General features: G+C 34.0%; 1 protein-coding gene across 1 annotated transcript; it reads right to left on the reverse strand.

The window, feature by feature from the left end:
• LOC148608656 (G protein-coupled receptor 161B-like) lies at positions 1–27,326 on the reverse strand. The gene is made up of 3 exons (XM_088545555.1): positions 27,152–27,326; positions 15,942–16,036; positions 1–6,051 (listed from the first exon to the last, which is right to left on the reverse strand). Exon 3 carries the CDS (start codon positions 5,904–5,906, stop codon positions 4,608–4,610), a length of 1,299 nt encoding a protein of 432 aa, XP_088401681.1. The 5' UTR covers positions 5,907–6,051; positions 15,942–16,036; positions 27,152–27,326; the 3' UTR covers positions 1–4,607.

Raw genomic sequence — 27,326 nt, forward strand, 5'->3', positions numbered from 1 at the left:
GACAAACATATAAATATTTTATTTAAGAGTATAAAATGGGAACGTATAATTTCACCCGTTTTACAAATTGACAAGCTTTATACAATTAACAAGTACCAACAATACCATCAATATCAACAATGATATATAATAGATGCATTAAAACACACAACACATGATCAATGTCACATAAAAATCATCTGAAGTTTTTGTTTTAGACAATGTCCTAAAAAACGGCTACAGTGACCACTCGGTGAATGTTCAATATTGAATATCTTGGACACTGTTTTTGTATCTCCAAGGCTTTGTTAATGGACCCGATTCCAACCGGTTCTGTATCATGGATATAACAAGATACCGTAAAAGGTGAGAAGGTACTAACATATGGTTTTAGAACCATTGCATTTATTCTTAATTGTAGACTGGAAAATGTATAAATCAAAAGCTGGTTTATTCATATTAAAGGCCTGTAATTCTTATTACATTAAAGCTTCCTCTGTAATATACAAATATACTAATCATGTTTGGTTTCTTTCATTTCTGATGTTTTCAATTTAATTCAGTCACGATTAGCCTTCACCAAGGTCTTTGACATCTGCTGTAAAAATGTTGTGGCTATAGGACAGTATAGGGTAATTAGTGGGGAATGGTTTAATAGAACGCTCACCTTATGTGACTTTATGACCTCTTTACAGAAGAGTTATGTTTTCTTACAGAAAAAAGGCAGTACTACGAGGAAGTTGTTAGCGGTTATCAAATCTGATTGGTAAAGGAAGGAGATTTGGAAAATCCCAGGAAAATTAGGATTGTGTAGTGTTTGAATTAATGGATTGTGCTGAAGAGTCATTGAGTAATGAATTAAACGTCACCATCAGAGAATTCTTGAAAAGATACACGTCTTATATACAGATCAATATTTTACGTAACAAATTACATATCCCCACATCTAGACATTTCAAAAGATCTTTCGTATCTAACAAAGTCTTATTATCTTCGCGTAAAACATTGCTGAAGTATAGCTGCCCGATTTTCTGTCTATTTTTTTTTTCGTTTGGAGATAAAAAAAATACAGTCAATTACAAATGTATTGGATAGTCCCATTTTCAAATCCGCGATCAGAACTCCATAAAATGTACCAAAAGTACGCTAGTCCCGGGGCTACAGTCCGTAATTTCTGTTTCCTTCCATACATTGTGGGAGTATAAAACGTTTTGAATTAATATTTTCGCCGAAATAGTAAAACGATGTTAGATAATATGTGCATCTGATTTATATTACCGTATAACAGTAACTGGATAAAAAGGGGGGTTAGTAGAAAAAAAATAACTTCTTGTGATAACAAATAAATTTGTCGCATTATATTATACTAGTACATGTAAATTATAAAATGACAGATCATCATGATCAACATGAAATTTGATAATGGAATTCTTACCAGTTATGACAACCTTCGTTCAGATAAAAACAAAACGGGTAAAACACACCCGTCTTGGCTCTTTCTCCGTATATCTCTTATTGTACTACTTTATAAAACATGATCTAAACATGTAACAATACCGGATATTAAACATACCGACGGACGTACAATAGTAGGAAGAGGCTCGACTGTTTTAATATACTATGCAAATTGATGTATAAATGTATTGGAACGAGAAAAAAAACCATTAAAAGTAAAATTAAATCATCGTTCCTTTTATAACGAGTAAAATAGTTATCATAAGAAAATTGGTTTGGTCATCCCAAGTAAAATTTAAAACAACAGGCTCCCAGGAGCCTGAATCGCTCACATGGTTGAATTTTGCCTTTCAAGGGCAATAAATTAAACAAGAAGTTGTCCAACAATTTTGACTCAAGAAAACTTTGATAGGACTTATCATAAGGACCATTTCAGTAATTGAAAGTCTAAATCTATCATAGTTTTCAAGACATTGGCTAAAACTGTAAAAAAAACTCTGTCATTTTCCCCTGTCAAGGGCAATAACACTGATAAGAAAGCGTCTGACAAATTTTATGCCTGAAGACTTTTGTAGTCCTATAAATAAGGATCACTTCAGCTATTGAAAGAATTTGACTAAACGTAACGGTTTTAGAGATATATTCGAAAAACTACTGTCTGACCCCTATGTTCTATTTTTAGTAACAGTCGCCATGTTCTTCGACGGATCAAAAACCCCCATCTCAATTCTATGCAGGATACTCCAAGGTACATCAAATTTTGTTTCAATTGGTAAAATAGTGTCAGAGGAGAAGATTTTTGAAAGAAATAACATTAAAAATAACAAAAAACTTTGAAAAAGGGCAATAACTCCAACGTGTCTTAATAGATTAAAATGAAAATTTGACCGCAGATAGATCTCATCATGCTGAACACTTTTATCCCGTCAGAATTTGGCTAAACCTAACCGTTTTGGAGATATATGCGAAAAACAACTGTCTGACCCCTATGTTCTATTTTTAGTAACGGCGGCCATGTTTCTCGACGAATCCAAAATTCCCACACCAGTTCTATGCATGATACCCCAAAGAACATTCAAACCAAAATTGGTTCTAATTGGTTAAGTAGTGTCAGAGGAGAAAAATTTTGAAAGGAATAACATTAAATATAGCAAACGACGACGACGACGACGGACGACGACAGACGCCAAGTGGTGACAATAGCTCACCTGGTCGGAGGCCAGGTGAGCTAAAAAGTACTCCTTTTTAACAGTGATATAAATAACGTTTTTATTATTCTGATACAAAGATATATAGAATTTCTGTCTCTTTCCCATGATTGTACCGCCTGTACTGATGTCATGATCCAATGTGATAATGAAATGATATACTTAATTGTTATACATTGTATCACATAAAAAACATTGAACACATCGTCAGCAATACCTGTACATGTACATGTACACGACTACATGTACACGATATGTCTATTTACAATACATTGGCCATTTGATTGTTTTATAGTATCGTAGATAAAAAAAATAAAAATAACAATTTGGGTTTTGATTTGAAATTCAACAAACAAATGTACATATAGCAATAACATATTTCCACTTTACTCTTTAAAATAAAAAAAAATATCTTCAAAATTTATATATAAACAACTAAACCAATTACATGCTCAAACATTTACAAACACATATTGCAAGGTTAGACCGAACAATAAACTTCAATTACAACCGTATTCAGTTTCGTACTCGAGATTCAAACAAAAATATACCTCATTTCAGCCAAATCTAAACTAATCACTGTTAGTAACCATCAGTGGCGGATCCAGAGGTGAGGGTTGGAATCCTCTATTTGGAAAAGTTTCCTAATTTCGGCAAAACAAATGATAGCCTGAGGAACACCCCCCTTTAAAATCTCTAGATCCTGAACTGCAAAATCATTTTACTAAACATGATAAACAGACTCTTTGATTGTGAATGTGAATAAAAAAATGACGACGACTCCGAACCCACGTTACATAAAACAATTGGAGACAACTCCGATCCAACGTTACATGAACAAGCACCGGTATCATAAACAGTTTTGTTTTATTTCAATGTTTCTGGTTGGAAAATATTGGAGGACAAATTCACAATTTTTTTTAATGTAACTCATTTTTACACTAGTATATACTGGGCGTCTCCATTATTGACAGGAATTTATAGTTATTATAATAAAAAAAAAACTAGCAACCAAGTAAAAACAAAAAATGCCTTACTCATCCAACATATAGAGATACTGATAAGTTTAACGAACAGATAAACATCAATTTTAAACACTGTGCCACAGAATGGGCAACGTTTCCACAATAACCACAGGGAAGGCACAAACTGAAGATTTATATTTGTACAATATTGGGACCTATAGATTAGTAGTCGATTTCACAAATAAAACGTAAGTGTAAAATTAATCGTAAGTTATGACGACATAATACATTGATATATATGACGTCAAAACTTAGGACTAATTTTACAATTAAGATAACCATCATCTTAAGTTTGTCTATATAATGTTTGTGTGGACCTATGCTAAGAAATCAACTAATCTTGTACAATGTGTAAAGAATAGTGAGAAATGGATATACATGTACGTGTACTGAAATTCAAGTGATTAAGGGATGACCATTTGATTCAAGGGGGAGGGGACGTGGCTAATTCTGTAGGGTCAGAATATTTATTTTTGAAAATGTGTGGGTCGGAAAATTTATTTGTAACCACATTATATATTTCCATTTCACTGTTTGAAGAATCTGGACTGAGGTCAAAATAATAATTTATTTTCTTTGTGGTGTAGGTCAGGATATTTATTTTAACTTTTTCAGGGGCCGTAATGTTTAGATCCAAAATCAGCAACGCCCCCACCTTAGAATCAAATTGTCGTCCTTTTGATTGGTAAAATGTAGATCTAGCTATACCATAACATTGACCACAAAACAGGGAATTAAAAAAAAACAATCAGTACACGTACAATACAACTTCAAATCTGGTAAGCACTTTTTAAATTTACTAAATAAATAAATACATAATAAGTAGACATCACAACCAATACATATTGCACTGAAATAAAGGGCGGAGTAGCATAAAAATAGTAAACAAACACACCTTTGATTGTACATGACTAGATTGTTTTCATATATAGCGCCGTCACTACATTCTATTCTGTATATGTTCTCTCTCACTTACGAGCGAAGTCAATGTAGTGTTAGTAGCCGAAAAATGCAGAGGTTTCTCGAGTATTATTTCGGATTCTGTGCTTCCTTGCCTTATGATGCCGTCACGTAACATAGTGCAAGTGCTGCCTCGTCTTGACTCGTTGAACTCCTGACGACGTTGTAACTTCAACGCAAATTTCAATTCTTGTCGTGCTGATTTATTCCTGAACACATACACTAGAGGATTTATTGCACAACTAGACATTGCTAACAGAATGGAAACAGTTTCGATTTCTGCTGGAATGTTTTCAGGATGATTAAGTACGGATTCTAATATAATGATAATAAAATATGGCAACCAACATAAAACAAAGGTGAACACAACAAGAAAACTTGTCAATGCGGTTTTCCATTCGTCTCGTTTCCACAATAACGGGAGTGTCCTTGAACTAGAGCTTCTCCTTCTCAATAAAACTGGCAGACTACTCGGTCTGGTCAGACTACATGGGCGTCTACGGTCGTCTTTTAGTGGCATTTGAGACAAATCGTCAATTTGATTCGTGGTAACGACACTATTACGTCTAGTTCTTTCACTGTTGGTCCGCGCGGCTTTAAATATAATAATATATCCCCACAATATTACAAATAGTGGCAACGCAAATGAAACTGTTACTAAAAACAACGTATAAAATTTGTCCCATTTTGACGGTGTCGCCCACATGACGGTACATGACGCTTTATCAGCTTGGTAGGTGTACTCATTCCAGCCAAGCAATGGCGGAAGAGATAGCACAACTGCAACCAACCATACCGTGAAAGTCATTGTCACAGCGCGTCTTCTGGTTATTTTCATATTGTAGTGCAAAGGGGTCGCAACTGCACAGTATCTATCGATTGAAATAGCTACTAAAGTCAGAGTACTTGCTGCAAATATGGTATTCATGAAAAACCCGGTTGCTTTGCACCAAATATATCCGAACATCCAAACTTCGGTTACCATGGTGACGAACATAAAAGGCATTACAATTACAGTATTTAATGAGTTACAGATTGTAAGATTCAGTATAAACCTGTTCGAAATAGTCAACAATGCAGGCTTCTTTACGAAAATCAAAAACACAAGAATGTTCCCAATGACACTTGTAAGAAATATGAATATAAGAAAAGACGCAATTAAGGCTGTTTTCATAGTTTTAAGAGCCTCGAGCTGTGCTTGATAACAAATTGTATCACCACTGTCATTGATAACTGTAAAACTGCAGTTACTGTTGTTATCCATATTCGCATTGTTCATTGTATGATATACTAACTTCAAATGGTTACTGCCGAATTAATTTCGTTCCTAACAGTACGGTTTAAAGTGGTTCATCAGTATACATCTAGCTATACTATCTCATGCTGAAGTCTCATATCAAACGGCACCAGGGAATGTATCACCCCTGGAAAAAAAGAATTGTCATTTTGTATTTAAGTTCATATTCAAGATACAAATGTTCTTTGAATTTTCTTTAGATTTTCATGTATCTAATATTCATAGAGTATACATCAAAAAGATAAACTCGGGGAATTTTATACTCTAATAAAACCTATACATTCATCTTAACCGTAATTACAGGGGAAACTCGTATTACAGAACGAGGAGTGTCTTTCACAAAGAAATACTAATGTTGTAGTCAAATTTCGTCTGTCATGTCTGTAGATTAAAATAAATTACTGTAATATACATAGCACACATTATTCCCGCCATAATTGGTAGCAAAGTCATGGTTTCAGCTAAAGGCTTATATAAATATATATTGGTATAATTCATTATTCTTCCGTTCTAAATACTAATATATAACACCTAGACGTTCCCTGTACAAGTCAACAGAGATAACAATCCCATCGGAAAATAATTCAATATCTTCACAGTCAAATTAATGACTATTAGGTCACGCAAACCGTTCTTCATTTATTGTTCTTTTATGTGAAATTCTGTTGTACTTTTCAATGGTCTTAAGAAAGAAGGACCTACATGGACCATTCAGACCAAGATTTCACAAATAATTATTTAATCTTTCGCTTTGAAGATGTGCTTTTTTTTGCATACTTTGCACCTTTCTGATAAATTTTCAGCTAAAGATGTGCTACAATATGAATTCATATCTATGTTAAAATAAAACAAATACAAAAAGTGTACATTTCATATCAGAAAAGAAAGTTTTTTTTCTAATGAACTCGGAGTTCTATCAAAATTATGGATTATCAAACATACATGTATATACATTTCTCACTAACGTTGATGTTTACATCAGTATTTATAAAGACAGCAGACAATCAATACACATGTGCATGTACATGTACCTATGAATATCTGTAAAATACCGAAGTGTTTGAACAGACGGATAATTCATTGACACTGGAATCCACAGACACGGCTATTCAAAACGTGAACATAGGAAACAGAGGAGATCTACATACACAAACCATACAGTGAAATTCAATTACATGTAAAAACTAATGATACAGTATTCGAAATAATACAAGACAGAATTCAAAATCAAAAACCGAAGCATTTCCAATATTAACATTAAAAAAAAATGGTATCAATGATAGGTGCTCCGGAAGGGTAAGAATGTCCTGTTCTGCCACCGGCATCCGTCATACTGGAAGCAAAATTTGGAGCAATTCTGGTAGGATCCTGTAAGTCGTGAAGATATCGTGATCCATCTGTGAAATCGGTTAATCAAACTGTGATGACGACTGCAAAACTTATGTACGTAGTGATGATATAAACAATGGCTGAACATATCAAGAAATTTGTCAAATTATGACAGATTAAAGAAGTGAACTGTCTGTGATAAACAGGATATCATGAAAAGCAACGTGTCCTGTTTAAGCATACAGTCTGTTAATGTTTACAGTTCTCTGGCGATTTATTTAGAACCAAACATACACTCATCATTAAATGTCTGATGTATCGGAGAGCACTGACCGGGGTGATTTATAATTACAGATTAGTTTTATGGTATTCAGAAAGAAGATAAATTCGTCTCAGAAGTTCTGTTGACGTATAGTTGCTATTCATAGCCTCCTACTTCATCATACCTATCCGACAACTGATTCGCCGTTCCTTTGGGATCGATGAATCTCCAGTGAATAGTCAGTTATTAGCTTATTTGAAAACTCATGGGTGTATAATAATATTCCAAGGCCATTGGGATTTGAAATGAACCAATCTATATACATGTAACATATGTTCAGGGCTATGATTGTATCAACGGGTCTGCTAGTGGCACCACTATGAGACCCAATTAATATACATAGTTCAACAGGAATGTCGTGGAAATGGCCGTTATTCAATGGCGAGGACAAAAAAACATGGGTGTACCTTTTACATTCCAGAAAAATACACGTAAAGAGATGGTCCGACATATACATACATGTATACATGTATCAATCAAACACTGTATTCATCAAAAGTAATGTACATTTTGTATACACCATTCCTAGGAAAGAAAGTTTGCATTTTGATATCATTGAATAATTTCAGGTAATTTGTAATTTGTGTGTGGTGGTTCCGAAGGTGGTTCCGTAAAATTTTAATTCGTTTTATTTTGTGTGCAACTAAATCAATCCCATGCAACAGCAAGTCTTCAGAACGTCAATACTCACATCTAATGGCAAGTTCGTAATAGCCTTAAAAGGTACGCAGTGCTATTTCTAACCTTAAGAAAAGCGCTGTGCTTTATCTAACGGAAAATTATCAATAGTCTTGGGAAGTGTGCAGTGCTCAATCTAACGGCAAATTCTCATCAGCCTTAGGAAGAGCACACTGTTAATCTTACGACAAGTTCTAAATAGTCGCAATAAGTGTGCAGCGCTCAATCTAACGGCAAATCTCAACAGCTTTGAGAAGGGCAGTGCTTAATCTAACGACAAATTCTCAACAGTCTAATGAAATGCACAGTACTAGATCTAAGGACAAGTTCTCAACATACTTAATTAGTACACAGTGCTCTATCTAACGTTAAATTCTCATTAGTCTCGAGAAGTGCGCAGTGCTCAATCTAACGGAAAATTCTCAAAAGTATTGATGTAGGAGGCTATTATTATCTTCCATGGGTTACTCCAACCAAATTTGTGGGAATTTTAGACTGTCACAACCGATTAAGTATTCTCAGGCCTTGTGTTGTCAAGAGTCTATTTACTGAAAACTTAGTAAGTCATGGTAACTTTCTAAAGAGAAATAAGAACGTAGAGCCATGCTTTATACTTAATCTGATTTTACTTATATTTTATGTGAATTCAGTAATCATGATTGAAAACTGCAAGTCATTGTATCAACAGAGAAAAAGGATTGGAGAGCTCGGTTAATAATTTGATAGGACCCTGATTATCATGGTACATTAGGTAGAATGTTTTGTCATGCTCGTGAAAATAGGTCGGTATCACAGTCAGTAATGTATACATTCATATCCATTGTTTACACACAATCAAAATGTAGCAGTAAACAATAGAAAAAAGACGCAAAACGGTTCAATATTCACCAGCAAGGGACACAGCAAAGAATGAAGAATCAATAGCGACACATGTATGTTCTTGTCGTATTCTCATAAAAAACAACTATAAACATCTAACAAAATCTGAATACAGTGTATCAAAATTGACTCTTAGTCTCCACAATAGTAAATGGAACTGGGATGTTAACTCATTTCGCCAACCTTTATAACTCTAGGTATATATTCTTTGTACTCCTACATGTAGTTGGCTTCATTCTGTTATAATATCATAAGATTAATCAAGGGAACCAAGATTTTCGCGGTATCAAAAGAATCAGACTATATTACAAGGATAAAGACAGGACAGGGAAAATAGACAACAAAAACTGGACTGGGAAACTAGACAACAAAGACAGGACTGGGAAAATAGACAACAAAGACTGGACAGGGAAACTAGACAATAGACAACAAAGACTGGACAGGGAAAATAGATAACAAAGACTGAACAAGGAAATTAGACAACAAAGATTGGAGAGGGAAACTATACAACAAAGACTGCACAGAGAAACTAGACAACAAAGACAGGACAGGGAAAATAGACAACAAAGACAGGACAGGGAAAATAGATAACAAAGACTGAACAAGGAAACTAGACAACAAAGATTAGAGGGAGAAATTATACAACAAAGACTGCACAGGGAAACTAGACAACAAAGACTGGACAGGGAAACTAGACAACAAAGACTGGTCAGGGAAAATAGACAACAAAGACAGGACAGGGAAAATAGACGACAAAGACTGGACAAGGAAACTAGACAAAAAGGACTGGACAGGGAAAATAGACAACAAAGACTGGACAGGGAAACTAGACAATAGACAACAAAGACTGAACAGGGAAAATTTACAACAAAGACTGGACAGGGAAACTAGACAACAAAGACTGAACAGGGAAACCAGACAACAAAGACTGGACAGGAAAACTAGAGCATGGACCAGGTGTAACGATAGGGTAAGAGTGAATTGAGTTGCTCATGTTTTTTTATGTAATGATATGGGTAGACGAAAAAGGAAAGAAACTGTGGTGCACCATTTATGAAGAAGCAAATAACGTAAATGTATATTGTATTGATACTCCAGCAGTGCTAGAGGTTATTTGGCAAGCTATTTTCTGACTTGTTGCTATCCTTACTTCTAGCATCTGACATGTTGAAAGCCACCGCAAATTTGAATAGGCTAAACATGTGTTTTAAAATATTTTAAGTCTTTTATTTTCATAAATTACACATTCAAAAAGTTAAAAACCAAATGTGAAGTTCATTTAAAAAGCATTTACAAAGGAGTTCTAGTATTGCTTGACTTTCTAATCAGGTAGGTCATTTGTTTTTCTTCAGTTTATTCATCTTCTCCCGTGATATGGTAATGAAACTGTATAAAATGTTTTAAATGGTGAATATTTTACTAAAATTCTGCCGATTTCAAAGAACATCGGAACGAGCGGTATGCAATATGGCGCTCGGAAGTAAGAGGTTGGGGTATGGAGGAACGGAATCCAAACCTCTACGTTGTAGGAATAATTGTATTGGTTGCTAAGGATCTTGTTGGCGGAAAGAATGTAATGTATGTTCAAGATTTTTTCACGAATTAGTAATACTAATACAACGACAAGCTTGACAACATGATATAAAGTCTCATGGCATTACTTCTTAACCATGTGAAATAAAATATTAACATCATCTTCCATCAGCGGAACACGGTAAACTAATAATAAAAAAATAGTTATTATAATTCATATTTCATATATATGACTCCTTTTTTTTCTTGACATATATTCATTACGACGAAATGAAAATTTATAATACATTTTAGCAACACGATATTTTTTCTATGGAACGCATCTTTTTAGTAGCAGCCATTATGAAGTTTTGTGAAATTGTTTTTATAGTATTTAGAATGTTCGCAAAAACTATTGTTTTTCTTCAGTTCCATTATAAAAGGATGGTTCTGTCTTTCGTGACTGAACCCATTCCACGAATAATAAAACCTATATCAACGTGTTTCTATATTGGGAGTTAAGTAGCATTGCTATCTGTCTCCCATGGATGATCACACGAATACATTGGGTGTTAATAGTCGTTTATAACATTCATATTCAATAATGCAACAGGTTAGATCTCTGTGACCTGACATTAAAGAAAACTCCTGAACGAGGATTTTGATAACTGTTACAGTTAAGCAGCCAGGTTCTCGTGGCAGATATAAGTTGGCGTTTTCCTCGTTACAACCTTTATTTGTCCTGACTATACATTCCATAGTATAAATTGTCGTGTTGGGCGACATTTGTGTGAATGTCTTTCTTCTACAAATGGGCATTTTAAATCCAAAATCCTGCAATTGAGTTTCAAGTATTTTCTGAAGTGGCGTTAATATGAACAGGCAGTATATGTATTTCCTCTGAGAATGTATACATTTCGTAAGTGGTCCCGGAAGTTTGTCGAAATGATTTCTGTATAGTTCAGTCAAAAATAAATATATATTGTTAATGTATTTTGTAAAAGAGCCGATAATGTGTAAGTAAACGGTAAGTTAATGGAAACATAGACGACCTTGTCAAGAAAGAAAATAACAAAAAAAGTGTTATTCTGTCGAGTATCTTTAAGAAACAGGAACTCATGTGCACTCCCCGGACTTCATTGGAGTTCGTTTTGTTTCGTTTTTTAAGGCAGGTTCTGATTTCGTTTGTGTTGAGTGAAATTTGTTTTCTTCTTGGTGTCCTAGGCTGTAATTTGTCCTAGGCTGTACTTTGTCCAATGCTGTACTTTGTCCTAGGCTGTACTTTGCCCAAGTCTGTACTTTGTCCTAGGCTGTACTTTGCCCAAGGCTGTACTTTGTCCTAGGATGTTTTTTTCCTGTTGGTGTTCTAGGCTGTACTTTGTCCTAGGATGTTTTCCCTATTGGTGTCCTAGGGTGTACTCTGTCCTGGGATGTTTTTTCCTATTGGTGTCCTAAGCTGTACTCTGTCGTCTAATGTTTTTCCTATTGGTGTCTTAAGCTGTACTCTGTCCTCTGATGTCTTTCCTAGTGGTGTCCTAGGCAAAATTTTGTCTTCTTGGTGTCTTCGGATGTGTTTCGTCCAAAGATGTTATCTTTTTGGTTATCACGGAAGTGTTTTATTCGAAAGTGTTATATTATTGGTGTTCTTTGTAGTGTTTTATCCAAGGGTATTATCGTCTTGATGTTTTATGCAGTGTTTCGTTGATATATTTCCTATCATTTACAGTGTTATTCCATTTTCTTTGTGAATGCTGTACATGTACTATGTATATAGTTTCTTTAAACTCGATGTTAAAACGTTCTTTATCAGCCCGCACACATGTTCAGTGATTTGCAGCTGATTTTACAAATACCAGAACATGATAATAAACACGCAAACAATTAAATATCTACTTTCCCAGGGCGAAATAAGAACTGGATTAATAATTTAGACTTAGTTTTCAAGCGTGTTCTAAGCTGACAGAAAATCTATAGCTAAGTTTATTTTTATTGAGAAAATCAATAATTCTATATAACGGATAGGTCCTGATTTGTTACAATGTGTACTATAAAATCTTGTTGTCATACAACTGGAATGTTGAAGAATATTTTGACAGGCTATTTGAATAAAATTATCTAAAGAACGACAACATGAACAAACAATATGACTTTAATTAGCATTTATATCATATTTAATCATTTTGTAAATCGCCATTTATCTTTCCATTTTACCCAGAATCCATTGCGTGTCAAAAAGTCGTTTTATGTCGATGTATATATGTACATGTCTGAAATAATTATACTTTCTCAGGTTCAACGTGACAGTAGTGAACATCTACGGGTGCAATATAGGAAAACGTACCACGTCAAAGAATGTGTTTGACCATAACATGTAGTTTGAAAGTAGTCTTAGGTAAAATAGGACTAAATACAAACCAAAAAAACAAAACAAAACAAAACAAAACAAAACAAAACAAAAACAAAAACAAAACAAAAATAATAGCAAACCAAAACAAAACAAAACAAAACTAGGTATACAGTGTATCAATAAATAATGTGAGGCCAAGTTTTCATCGAATGACACTGGATGAGCTGGCAGAAGAAACCAATTGTCATCACCAGATCAAAAGTTATATATGTATTTCACACGACTATAGAGAATCAGTTGCAGTCTTTTTGGAGGATATCTAAAACAAGTACTATTTTTAAAAAAGATAGCCGACGCCGTAAAATTTGTTCTTTTTACTTCTTATTTTCTACATTTCATTCAGGAAATAACACATGGCACTCAATTTCATTTTTCGATGCAGTTTTTTCGAACGCCACTAAGTTATCAGTACTTGGCCAATCGCGAAGCAGAATTACGATCAGCTGACTTGCGTTTCCATGGAGGAGCGTCTTTAAGGTCAAATGGGAAAAAGCGAAACTATATACCGACCGCGTCGGAAAAACCACCTATACACCTTTATTATGTATTAATTAAATACAAAACTAGACGCTTGATTACTTCTCTATATGTATATTAGAGTTTACAATAATCAATATAATATCGCCCTAAGACGTATTAAATGTCGGGATTTTAACTTTTAGGTCAACATGTTCTCTTTTTTTTTATAATTCATAAAGATTCTAATTACAACGTATTCCCAGTGGGTACAAAGTCAATATCCTGACTAGGTTTCCATTCATATTAGTCTGGTCCCTGGCCTGGTTCACTTTGCCGATATTTAATCGCCTCTCTGGTTCTAATTTAATTTAAGGAAACAATTTACAGAAGGAAATTTTCACAGAAAATGCTATTGTTATGTTGCTCTAATTGATTTATCAAATTTAATTTAAAATCAATTTTCCTATGTAAACAAGGAGTATTGCCTTACAGGATGTTATTAATAGAACATAACGTGACCATTTTTCAACCGATTTTAAAAGATTTTATTTAATGCAGTGAACTTAATTAATTTGTTTCTACAGGAAAGGAAGTTCAGTAGTACCGGTACTCTCTGTGGAAATGATAAGATAAGTTAAAATGGGACAATTTATTACAATGGTAGTTCATATAACAAACATTAAATCTTACTCCATAAAAATCAAATTGTTTTCTGTGTAAATTATAACAAAACGATGAAGAAACCAAAACGTGTATCATAGAGTAGATATTTATAACAAACACTTAGGGGCTTATTGCACTGTAAACATCTAACAGTTTCGATATTTTAAGGATGCAAATTAATGTTTTGTCTTGTAGAAAACTACTCTGAATCTAATTCTGACAACCAGGAAGTTGAAAGTCTTCTCCATCTTCTAATAGCTGCAGGGGGTTACAAAAACAATCGATAACATAACAATGAAATGAAGTATTAGATTTTGAAAATAAGCCAGAGAAACGGCAAACCGCAAACGTCTTGTTTTCATTGAGTGAGATTAAGGCAATAACGCATTATATCAGCCACGTCAGTTTAGGTCAGTGACATTTTGATAAATTCTATGCTGACAGTTCTTTTTCTTGAAAATCAACTCGCAAATCGATCACGATCCTCTCTACACTATGACTAACAGGCAGTAATGATCAACATTGTACATGTATTAAAATCAAAATTGTTCTATCAGGAAAAGCACTATTTTTTATTCTCTATACCAGAATATCATTTATACACCCAGATAATACGACACACTACTAAATATACCACAATTAATGAGTCACACAGATTTTAAATTTATACATACATTGCACATGTTAATCATTAAAACATTTCTTTTTTTTTGAAAATTAAAATATGGCAAAAACAACCACAAATTCGTACAATCGTTTAAAACAAAACTGCAAAAGACCATGGTAATGTCTCATTCGATTAGTTTGAGTCAAATCATGACACCTCTTTCTTGTTTGTTTATGTAACGCCACAATGCACATGTAGAATCAGACAACACACAATGTACATGTAGTACTAGACAACACAAACGATGTACATGTAGTAACAGACAACATTCACAATGTACATGGAGTACAAGACAATACACACAATGTACATGTAGTACCAGACAACACAAACAATGTATATGTATTACCAGACAACACACACGATGTAAATATAGTTGTACCAGACAACACACACGATGTACATGCAGTATGAGACATACAAAATGTACATGTAGTATCAGACAACATACACAATGTACATGTAGTATCAGACAACATAAGAACATTTAAGAAATCATGTCAGTACCAATAAACATTTTGGTGCAGTTGCCAAAATCCCTTTTTTCTCTTCATTAGAACATGACCATTTGGAAGACAATAGACGGATAATGATATACAGAAAAGAATCAAAATACATGTATGGCATTAAAAATGATAGAAAAAAATGCAATGTATTTACATACATGTACATGTACATGTAGCATGGACAATCTGTATGTAAGACTACCTGGCGACGAAAGGAATGTAGATTACAATAAAATACATGTATGACACTGATACTACCAGTGGTCTAATTGATAACGGTACGGGTGTTACATGTACATTTGTAAACATTAAAAAATATTTCATTCTAATTATTCAAATCACTGAAATGTATATATACAGACAAACTAGAAACAAAAAACAAAAACAAACAAATGCAGAAAAAAATAAACTAGAACAAGACGCGTTCTACTGATATTCGTGCTATTATTTATCATTTAAATACATGGACTCGCATGACAATAAGAAAGTCCGAACTTACATACATCTGTTACATTTTGATCTTACTTGTGAACTGACGGTTTAAGTACAATTTGTAACATTATTGGAAATATTGTGATAAAAAGAAAACACTCACCTACAAAGCAAAACGAAAATTCCACAGATGATAGCCTTTCGTCTTTTTTATGATACGACAATTCGTACCGATGGCATGACTTTTAAAGTTGTCATCTGGAATAAAATGAAAGTCGTTCACTAGGCTGTCTATAATTACCAAGTCTACTGAGACTTATAATGCTCACACTCTGTGTCTTATGTCATTTCTCAATACGACAATCTCCAGAATCTAGCCATTGACTGCTACAGTAAACCTTTATCATACAAATGTAAAATAGATATTCTTCATATCATTTGCCAATATCTATCCTGAACAAGACCTTTGTCTATTATAATGTAAAGTCTACTGAGACCAAATGTTTCAGAGTCGTTCTATAAGTCTGCTGAGACAGGAATATTGCAGATCGTGTCAACTCAAGCTATACTACAACTCTGTTATAGTAAACTATCATCATATATTGACTAATTCCAACTTAAGCTTCAGTGCTTATAGATTTTATGTTATTCCATCAGCGAGTTTGATTCGATGTTAACGGACCCCAAATCATTCTATCGGAAACGCAAAAAGATGCGCAATGGTTTCGTGGACGGAACAGCGTCCCTCTGAATGACATGGAAGAATTATTGATGACGACAACGACCAAGACTTATTTATGAGATTTTTGTTTTTGCAGTACTTAATAGGTCTATAACGAAATTGATGGCATTTTCTGAAGATGTTTATGGTTCTAATAATTGAATTTACGAAGCAAAAATTTTTTGTTTACGGTTTACGGAAATATGAAGGGATATGAGTGGAATTACATAGTTACGTGTAATGTAATGATAATGAAATACTTGTGCATAACTTTAAGTAAATAGAGAATGTTATACATTTTCAAAGGGTAATCAAGGGAACCAAGGTCATAGCGGTAATCAAAAGAATATAATCCAGGGACAAAGACCAAACATGGAAAACAGACACACACAACAAAGAACTTTAAGTAACTAAAATCATACATACAAAGTAACAAAAGTAAATGAGCAACTCAGACTCCACTAAAAACTGGGAGCATGGACCAGATGCACCGGTAGGGTAAGCGTCCTCTGCTTTTCTAGAAACACCCGCCGAGTTGCTCATAAAAAGTCAAGTCCGGGGTAGACAAACGAGGAAAGGCAAACTATAACCCGTTGAATAAATAAGTTTTCATGATGCTGATGGATACATCATAACGATCCACGAGTTCATGATGACGACCATAAAACTTCTGTATTGATGACTTCAATCTTGAAGTAACATAACCCTGTTCCAGAAGCCTATTTGTTAGAGTTCTAGCGCGATACAAAAAGTCTGCGTAGTTTGGGCAAACTCTGGCATAACGTATGAGTTGTGATATGAACACTCCATACGCAGGAGCCGAAGGGATGTTGCCACAGATGAAAGGAAACAAACAAACAAAGCAACAAAAAAAAACAAAACAAAACAAAACAAAAAAAAAAACAAAAACAAAAACAAAAACAAAAACAAAACAAAACAAAAACAGTTTACTTGGATATATGTCAGCATTTTACGCATATATTTCCGAGTAAATAGTTTTGAACCCGATATAATGTCAACACATACTGTATCCATAATGATACCCAGAACTGTTTTATCTCGTCGTTAATTAAACAAAGATTTCTAAATACGGGTGTTGTGTTTAGAGACGATTTTATTGCTCATTATGTAACAATTAAATAGAGTATAATAAAGGAAGAGCAGATGTTCCTGGAGTTAGTTAATAACTTTAATTACTTTATTACAGCAGTTCTAACATAAACCAGTACTGAACTAACAGACAAAATCAAGTACAGATTGTCGTATTACAATACAGTTAACACACTGTACAATTGATAGAAAGGCAACGCAAAATAAATATTCATGACGAAAATTGAATTTTTGTATGTCCTCATATTATTGACGACCCTCTATTGCATACTGTAATGTTGTATAGTTTATTTGCGTTGTTGCTTAAACTTTTGTATTGAATTGTCATACTTGGAGGTAATGAAATTATATTGTCATACTATTTTCTCGCGTTATATGTTTGTTTTACGTGCTCTGCAAGGTCATACGACTACTAGACTAAACTAGAAATACCGCGAGTAAAAGTCACAAAGACAACGATTACTAGGCTATACTAGAAATACCGTGAGTATAAGTCGCAAAGCAGACGATTAATAGGCTAAACTAGAAATACCGTGAGTAGAAGTCACAAAGCTTACGATTACTAGGCTAAACTAGAAATACCGTGAGTAAAAGTCACAAAGCCTACGATTACTAGACTAAACTAGAAATACAGCGAGTAAAACTCGCAAAGGATACCCCTGCCACTCACATATTTTAATGGTGAAAAACCATCCAAGGACAGGATATTTGGCATGAATAATAAAAATCCAGTAATTTCAAGTTGAGTTCAAAAATCATTCAAGATGATGAATGTACTCGACACATTATACATGTATATGCATGGTGATTAACTCACATACTGTAAATGCAATGCCTACATCAAAAGACAAGCAAAATTATGTCCCAGAAAAAAGTGTGTAATTTCAACCTTGATGACAAAGTGCAAGGTCATACAGGGCAATGAATGTACGCAACACACCATCAAACAGTGACACGCCCGTGTGTTATATTTGATACGCCTACATGTATGCAGAAAAAAAGTATGACCCGCACACGAATCTACACAGACAGACAGACAGACAGACAGACAGACAGACAGACAGACTGTTTCATACATACCCACGAGCATATTAAAAAACTCTCATTCTTATCAATAATCAAGACAGACAATAATGCAATGAAAATACATGTACATGTATGCTGAAAACCCACATGTATACCAAAAGTTCAGACAGATTTTAGTTATAAGTAAGTAAGTAAGTAAGTAAGTAATAATTTTATTATAGTGACTTGTGTTAACATATATGATAACTGTTACATCGAATAAGTGTAATGTATCAAACACCCGGCCCTTTGGACCTGAAAATCACTTTATATTCAAATCATTCTATATAGAAACAATAAGATAATCACGGATTGTCAGTAGAACATCTTTAACGTGTTGACAAAACAGAAAAAAAACGGAATTTGAAAAAATATATAAGGATTAAAAACAAAAACGTTATCAGTTGATCAATTACTTGTATATGTGAGAACGTCTTATATTGGAAGATCAGACAATAACTTTGCTAACTTCCTTGCATGTTCAGACATTAAAAGATTCATCTTAGCAATAGTGTTTGTGAATGTATATTCAGTAAAATTAAAAATATCATGAAACGTGTCATTTCGAATGTTATTATAAAGATCACATTCTAATAGAAAATGGGTCTCTGACTCCACGGTCCGTTGGTTACACAGACTACACAGCCGATCCTCGATCTGTTCGCCAATATAGCGTCCTGTCTCAATTCGGAGTGGTAAAATACCAAAGCAAAATTTTGCTAAATGAGATTGCTCTGATTTGTTTAAGTTCAATATCACATAACTCTCTAGGTTGGAATTGGTTTTAAAAGTTCTGTAAGTCCTTAGTTTCGAAACACTCTGTGAAGAGTCTGACCATATCACGGAGTACATTTCAAATATTTTCTGTTCTACAGTTTTTAAATCTATTGTTGACTTTGAGATAAGAATGCCGGTTCATACATGTATAATTTTGTAAATTTTAAACTTTACAAATACATGCAAACTTGAGGAGCAGGCAGCTATAGTTTTATTTTCATATGAGCATATGTGCCAATGTTTCATTGTTAATATTGTATTGCGGAAAGGGCTTCATAAGTATGATTTACTTGTGTCCGACCAATTTTGTTTTGAACAAATAAAATATGTTTAAACTGAAACTGAAACTAGTTGTTTCCCCCAAAAGAATAAACAGAAAAATAATTGTATGAACTTGACAAACATATTTTGAATTTTTCAATGAAATTATGACAGTACCGATTGTCAAGCTTCACTTCTGGTGCATCCGGGCAAAATATATAAAAAGAATTTTAGATCAACAAAATCATATTTATTTTAAATACATGATATGCGAAACCCCCCCCCCAAAAAAAAAAAACAAAAAACAAAAAAACAAAACCCAAAAAAACAAACAAAAACAAACAAAAACAAACAAACAAACAAACAAAAACAAAACAATATAAAAACAAACAAACAAAAAAAACCTTTATATCTTGTGCTATGATAATCATAAAAAGCACATATGTCCGCTTATTTCTTATTAGAATTGATCCCCATGGAATTTTAGCTTCACATGAACTGATCGTATGGAAAGGAAGGAGATAATCCCCACTCTCAGTGATCATGTGTACTGAACACAGGTCTTTATGGACTAATCCAGGTAAGATAGACTCCATGGATGTTTTACGGCACGTGGCAATGTTATTGTTTAATTTACTAAAGAAAAAAAAACTACTGCTACCGTCACCTTTTCCAATAGTTACATATACTTAAGTAGAGGGCATTATTATGATAAATTGACCTGTCAAACTGAGTTAATTCATTAAGCCACTAGCGAGGGCATTATTGATGATTTTATAATGGGATAATGTCCTTTTGACATTCTTATGCCCATTATTTCGTATCTGAGGAAAAGGAGTTATTTTTATTGGTAAGAATGTGGTCATATAAAATTCAATAATATGCGTTAAAATGTCGAGAGCGCATTATTACACGATCCCACTTTAAATTCTTCAATGAAATTAACACAACGGTTGCTTTGAAGAGGGCGTTGTTTGATAAATTGTTCGGAAGTAACATTGCATTCACCACTGAGAATGCCCTTGCCTGTGGCTCAAGGTGTTATTACGGTATCTGACAATATCCTATGGGCAGTCATGATAATTTACAAATTGTATCGTACAAAATTTTGCACAAAATCATATTTGATACAAAATATGTTGAAGCAACACACAAGTACATTTGCAAAATTCAGATGTATTATCCTTTAAAGATAAAAACTGGTGATATGAAGCCAGATGCTGAACGAATTTCTTTTTAATTGTTAAAATCACATTGAAGATGTAAAACACGTTATAACTGTGTTCATTATATATATAGCCTAGTTGGCAAAGTGGTCTAGGGATCTGGACTTTGTGTAGATGTCACAGCGGTACGAGTTCGAGTCCCGCGGAGGGAACGACCAAAAATTTGTATCGCAAATTTGACAGTTCTAACATCGTTGGGAATTTTTCAGACCCTTATATATATATATATATATCTATATATATATATATATATATATATATATATATATATATATATATATATATATATATATATATATAGATATATATATATATATATATATATATATATATATATATATATACATACATATATATATATATATAGGTCGGTCTATATATAGCCTAGCTGGTCAAGTGGTCTAGGGCGCTGGTCTTAGTGCAGGCGTTGTTGCCATAGATGTCACAGCGGTACGAGTTCGAGTCCCGCGGGGGGAACGACCAAAAATTTGCTTCGCAAATTTGACAGTTCTAACATCGTTGGGAATTTTTCAGACCTTTCTATACGTTTACATATCTTCCCTGTATCAATTTGATCCGTTGGAGTAGTGTAGCGAATAATTTTATATATCTTATTGCCATAATCATAGAATGTTATGCTTTTTACTTACACTTTAGTTAGTATGTGTTTTTACATGTTTTACAAATGGTGAGACTTTAATAAAATATCGAATCTGAATCTGAATCTAGACTTACATGTACTTAACTCTGATGCACACGAAGTACGCAACAGGAGCAAACATAATATATATACTTTACATATTGAGAAAAAAAGTTGTCAAATATAGAAATAAAACAACTGAAGCGAAGTGAGTCTTTATTGACATTACATTGAATATAATGAGGTTAATAAACTTATTCGTTCTTCTGAATTCTAGATTAAAATGGAAAAGTTAGTAAATTCATCCAAGTTACAAAATTCTAAAAAAAATTACTACTTCAGATCCATTTCTTACAAATATATTGTTTTTGGCTACGACTCAGTACAGAACAAAGAAAAAAGTTGCTACACCGAGCAACAGGTGATCAGTTTGCTACAGGTTATCGTCGAAAACATATTTGTTACTTTTGGAGGGGCGATTTTTCAACAAAATACATGCGTCCCAATGGGTACTAATTGTGCCCCTCTCATTGCCAATCTGTTTCCTTATTCTCATGAATTGGAGTTAAGTCATATCTTGTGAAAGACAATAAGGTTTCAGAGGCTAGATCCTTTAATTTCACAATATCTGAATTTACCGATTTTGACCGGTGGCAATTGTATACTGCCTATTTGTGTTGACATGTTCCGGAAATAATGAAACGTAATGAAAGCGGGAGGTTTAGCGTTCTATAAAATCTTGTTTAACCCACCTTTCATTTTGAAATGTCTTTAACAATGTCTTTCATACTTCCCGGCTTTTACCCTGATATTGCCATTTGTTATACGGACTATTCCTTTTAGACCATTCCTTTTAACTACTGCCTAGATTTTATAAGTTCGGTACTTCATTTCTTCAGTCAATACTCTAGAAATATCGGAATACCTTTCAAAGGAGCAATTGACCTTGCAATAGCAATTTTTTCATTGTTTGCTTTTTTCTTGTCGTTATTTCTACATATATTAAACTTTCATTTTTACAGCTACCTGGAATTTATCAGGTCTGTAATTTTGATATTACCGCTCATCTATACATGTACATGTAGATATTCAAAGTTCTTGGTGATCAGACGGATTTTTGATTATGACTTTATCTAATATTCAAATAGCTGTTCCAACATTCAAATATTCAAAATTCAATTAAAACAATAAGAATAAAATAAAAAATTAAAATAAAGATGCATTATGAATAAGTCAAACGGGAATTTACTGAGACAAAATTATGAAAGTAATTCTCAAAGTTCGAATGCACTATAGTAAAGCACATGCAGTTGAAAATTCAATAATGTAAAAAATTAATATATATATATATATATATATACAACGTCTCAGAATGTGACGACTCTATTCGCTACTCTGCTCCATCGGATCAAATTGATACAGGGAAGATAACGTAAACTTATAGAAGGGTCTGAAAAATTCCCAACGATGTTAGAACTGTCAAATTTGCGAAGCAAATTTTTGGTCGTTCCCTCCGCGGGACTCGAACTCCTACCGCTGTGCTATGGCAACACCGCCTGCACTAAGTCCAGCGCCCTAGACCACTCGGCCAAATTTGACAGTTCTAACATCGTTGGGAATTTTTCAGACCCTTCTAAAAGTTTACGTTATCTTCCCTGTATCAATTTGATCCGATGGAGCAGTGTAGCGAATAGAGTCGTCACATTCTGAGACGATGCACAATATTGATTTGTTGTGACATGCATCATTAATTTGATCCTCTATCCTACATAATAACACCTAGATGAACTGTCCCGTACTACCATACATCGTGTACTAAGTTACAGCCCTAAATAAATCCTACGAGGACGAATGACCCGGCCAGCGAAAGCTATATTTTTATATAGCCTAGCTGGCCGAGTGGTCTAGGGCGCTGGACTTAGTGCAGGCGGTGTTGCCATAGATGTCACAGCGGTAGGAGTTCGAGTCCTGCGGAGGGAACGACCAAAAATTTGCTCGCAAATTTGACAGTTCTAACATCGTTGGGAATTTTTCAGACCTTTCTATATATTTGTTTTCGAAAACAATAAAACTCAAATAGACTACAGTGACAAATGGAAATGTATTATGAAACTGACATGCAGACAGTATCCAACAATTGCTAACAACATACATGTATGTCTCATATATATATATATATATATAATACATGTATGCCTCATCTATATATAGAAAATACATGTATTTATATATAATTCAATACATCATTTAGAAGCATTTGATTATGGTGTAAACGTCCAATGGCAGATATGGCATGAACTTTTGGACGAGAACGATTGACCAATCGAGCAGACCCTGCACTGTACTCTCCTACGCCGGTAATCAATCGAGCAGACCCTGCACTGTACTCTTCTACGCCGGCGAGAACGATTGACCAATCGAGCAGACCCTGCACTGTACTCTTCTACGCCGGTAATTTTTTTTTGCGCTACATGTAGCTTAAAGAAGCAAAGACTGCAGAGAGGCATGCTACCATACTCGGACACATTACTCCGACTCAGAGCCAACCAGTCTCAGCAAATTCCCTTCGATACCCCGTCGAACGCACGAATTCACACACTGGATGCGAGTAAGCTACACGTACGCCGAGTCCACAGATGCCGTTGAAATTCGGACAGAATTACGGACAGATGGACCAGGCACTATACCACACAACTGGTTGAGTCGGGTGTAATTTATTTTAAAGTGATCGTATAAAATTAATCGACGCAAGCGATTTTAAACCTTTCATTATTACTGTAGATAGTTTACATACGTATTACAGATTATTTCATATGCAGTGGTTGAAAGTCAATTGCGGTGCTTAACGCCGGATTAAAAATTAAACTGACAGATTTATTCAATTTTTGGAATTATAATTAGTAACTGCAATTTCTATACAATATCTTATTCTAATGAACAAGAGATTTATGATGATACAACATTGACTTCGGGTACTTATTTCGTTTCTGTTTCACTTCCTTTATTCGCTTGTTATTTTTGTTATAAATTTTTATGAAATCATTAAAGTATTGCATAAGTGCTACTGCTATTTTGAATGTTTGTTTTTAGCGTTTTTTTTTCGTCACTATGTCATGGAGTTCAAGGTTCCTTAATGCGTCTAAAGCCTTACAGTGTATCAATAAATGTACCCGCTTATAGGAGAAGATGAACACTAAATCTTCATACTTCAGGTGTATTTCTTGAAGATCTCGTTGAGATTTAAAACAACTAATCTACGTATGTCTCAGCAATTGTATCCCAATTGATATTTTTGAAAATAATGACTTACCAGAAGGACAAACATGGATTTATTATAGAACACCTGTATCCGTTATCGCCATTCCTTTATTTGTTCATACTTTTGTTCATTGTTTACATAGAAAGAATAAAAAAAATGTAAAACCTTTTCACAGATACGAAGGTTTATATATACCAATTCAAATGACTTAATTGCCATTAGGAGATCAAGAAAAGCTAAATTAATCCGAATTATTAGCAGAAAAGTAATCAGGCCTAAAGATCGTCCTTTAACTATTATACAATGTATGTATATATTTGACCTCTTACAAAGGTGTTAAATGTACATGTAATCTCATAGGTGTTTTGACCCGAATGTGTTATTGAATATGGGGTTAATCCGTAATTGGATAATACATATAAAATGTATACTCCAAAAATATTGACCACCTAGTTTTATTTCAATACAGCCCCTTATATTTGTGTCTTTAATCCACAGGTTACGCAACGAAATGATGTCATGGGTCAACTAAAAATTAGCAACCCGGTGTTGTATGAAAAAGTTTTGGTAATAATTGCCTGTACATGTAGTATTTTTTTTAAGTTATTTTTGCTTCCTCTTTAAAAAAAACCGATTTACAACAGACATTTCATCAGCATCAAGGAGTGGCATCAAGTCATCGTAAATATCGGCAAACAGAAACACTACATAACAACCAATGTTGTTTGTCATCACCAGACTATTTGTTCAGTGTATTCTTGTATCATAACAAAACTATCAACCTGGTAGAAAGTGTATGTAGATGCATTCCTCTGAGAGAATTTACAATTATGCAACTGTACATGTACATGTATCCCACAGAGAAAACTGACAGATTATTGATAAGCATATCATTCCAATAATTGATGATCAATCTATAATTATACACATGGTACTTCTACATAGATTAGAATGAGACTGGAGTTGACTGAAGGGTCATGAAAATTACTCAAAGATAACTAAAACGATCAATTATAAGCCTCAAACTCAATCGAAAGTGTGGCCAGCATGTTAACCCTTACATCACCACCAGTCACGGGGTCTCTTCCTATATACATGTACCAGTATATACAGACGTGCCACTGGAATGGGTCTGGGTTTTTTTCTAGAGTTGAAATATACATGTATGATTGGGTCATAAATATTTCACTTACCTACATGTATGTCAATGGTCAATGGGTTGTCATTTCCAGGGGCGGATCCAGGATTTGGGTTTGGGGGAGGCGTTAATTGAATTAAATACTCTGCAAAGCAGGGCAAAAATATTATACGGTGAAACTTGTGGTGAAAAATTAAGATTTCATACAAACATTTTTTTCTTACCGATTTAGGGAGCGTACGCCTGGCACGCCCGTCCTTGGAACCGCACCTGATTTCTGAGCTAAACTATATAATTGGGTATTAATTTCTACAATTTAAATGTAAAAGTTATTGCTGAGCAATTATGCGCCCTTTCTGCAACCTCCTGGAAACCTTTGTTTTTTATACATGTTCTCTTAATTAAAAAAGATACCTGGCATTAGTAGAATATATGAATGGGTATGTGTTTCGATCTGAAAAATATATGCGTGGGGGTGGGGGTCTGATTTTCTTGCAGTCAAATATGTAAATGGGGTGTTTTCCAGCTCCAGCTGCGCCCCGTACCAAATTGTAATAAAAGTGCACCCGCCTTTTTGCCATCGACCCAAAAGAACTATAAAGTCAAAGTTGTAAGCATGCCTTTATACATTATAAAACTCTTCAGTTGTATCTCTTTGTATTATATTATTAACCTAAAAAATATTGAGTACAAAAAAAATTAAACATATATCTGGGTTACTTGAAAGTCAGACCATTAGTTTAACCAAACAATCATTTCATATGACCCCAATGTCAGATCCAAAAAGTGAGATCTTTTCACACTTGTTTAAACGGAACCCAAAATAAACCGAAAACCTGTCTAAATCCCCTTTACATGCATTTTTGAACCTGTGTGAACTGATCTTCTGTCTAAACCAAACACATCAAGACAGGTTGTACTGTATTATAAGTGTCACTGAAAAAAATCGAGTATAAACTGGTGACAAAATATACAAAGTGGTTGTACGTTAGACCATTCCAACAGACTGCCATGTTCTATGACCCGACCTACTATTCTTCCACATTCATTTTGTTTTGTATTATACGAAAGACTAATATAAACCTTCTATGCTGTGACATTATTTATGACTGCTTTATTTATTTATTTTTTTTTTTCAATATCGATAAATATAATTTACAGTAATTATTTTCTTACCTGAACTGTAGATTCATTTGTCTATCATGCGTAATTATTTCCTTCTAGCCAATTAATGAAATCATACTGCATTTCTTTGATATTCGATACAGTAGCTGATTGATTCTTGATTCTATTTTTAGAAACAATGACAGGAAACTATGCCTCATCCGAGACGGATGAACGCCAGTTTTAG

The sequence above is a fragment of the Perna viridis genome, chromosome 9 (assembly GCF_037379345.1).
Source record: "Perna viridis isolate PV_CMFRI_1.1 ecotype Kerala chromosome 9, ASM3737934v1, whole genome shotgun sequence".
NCBI classification, from domain to species: Eukaryota; Metazoa; Mollusca; class Bivalvia; order Mytilida; family Mytilidae; genus Perna; species Perna viridis.

Bases quoted from the DNA above. Each gene is read 5' to 3' on its own strand.
- LOC148608656 (XM_088545555.1), bottom strand. From the start codon at position 5,906: ATGAACAATGCGAATATGGATAACAACAGTAACTGCAGTTTTACAGTT.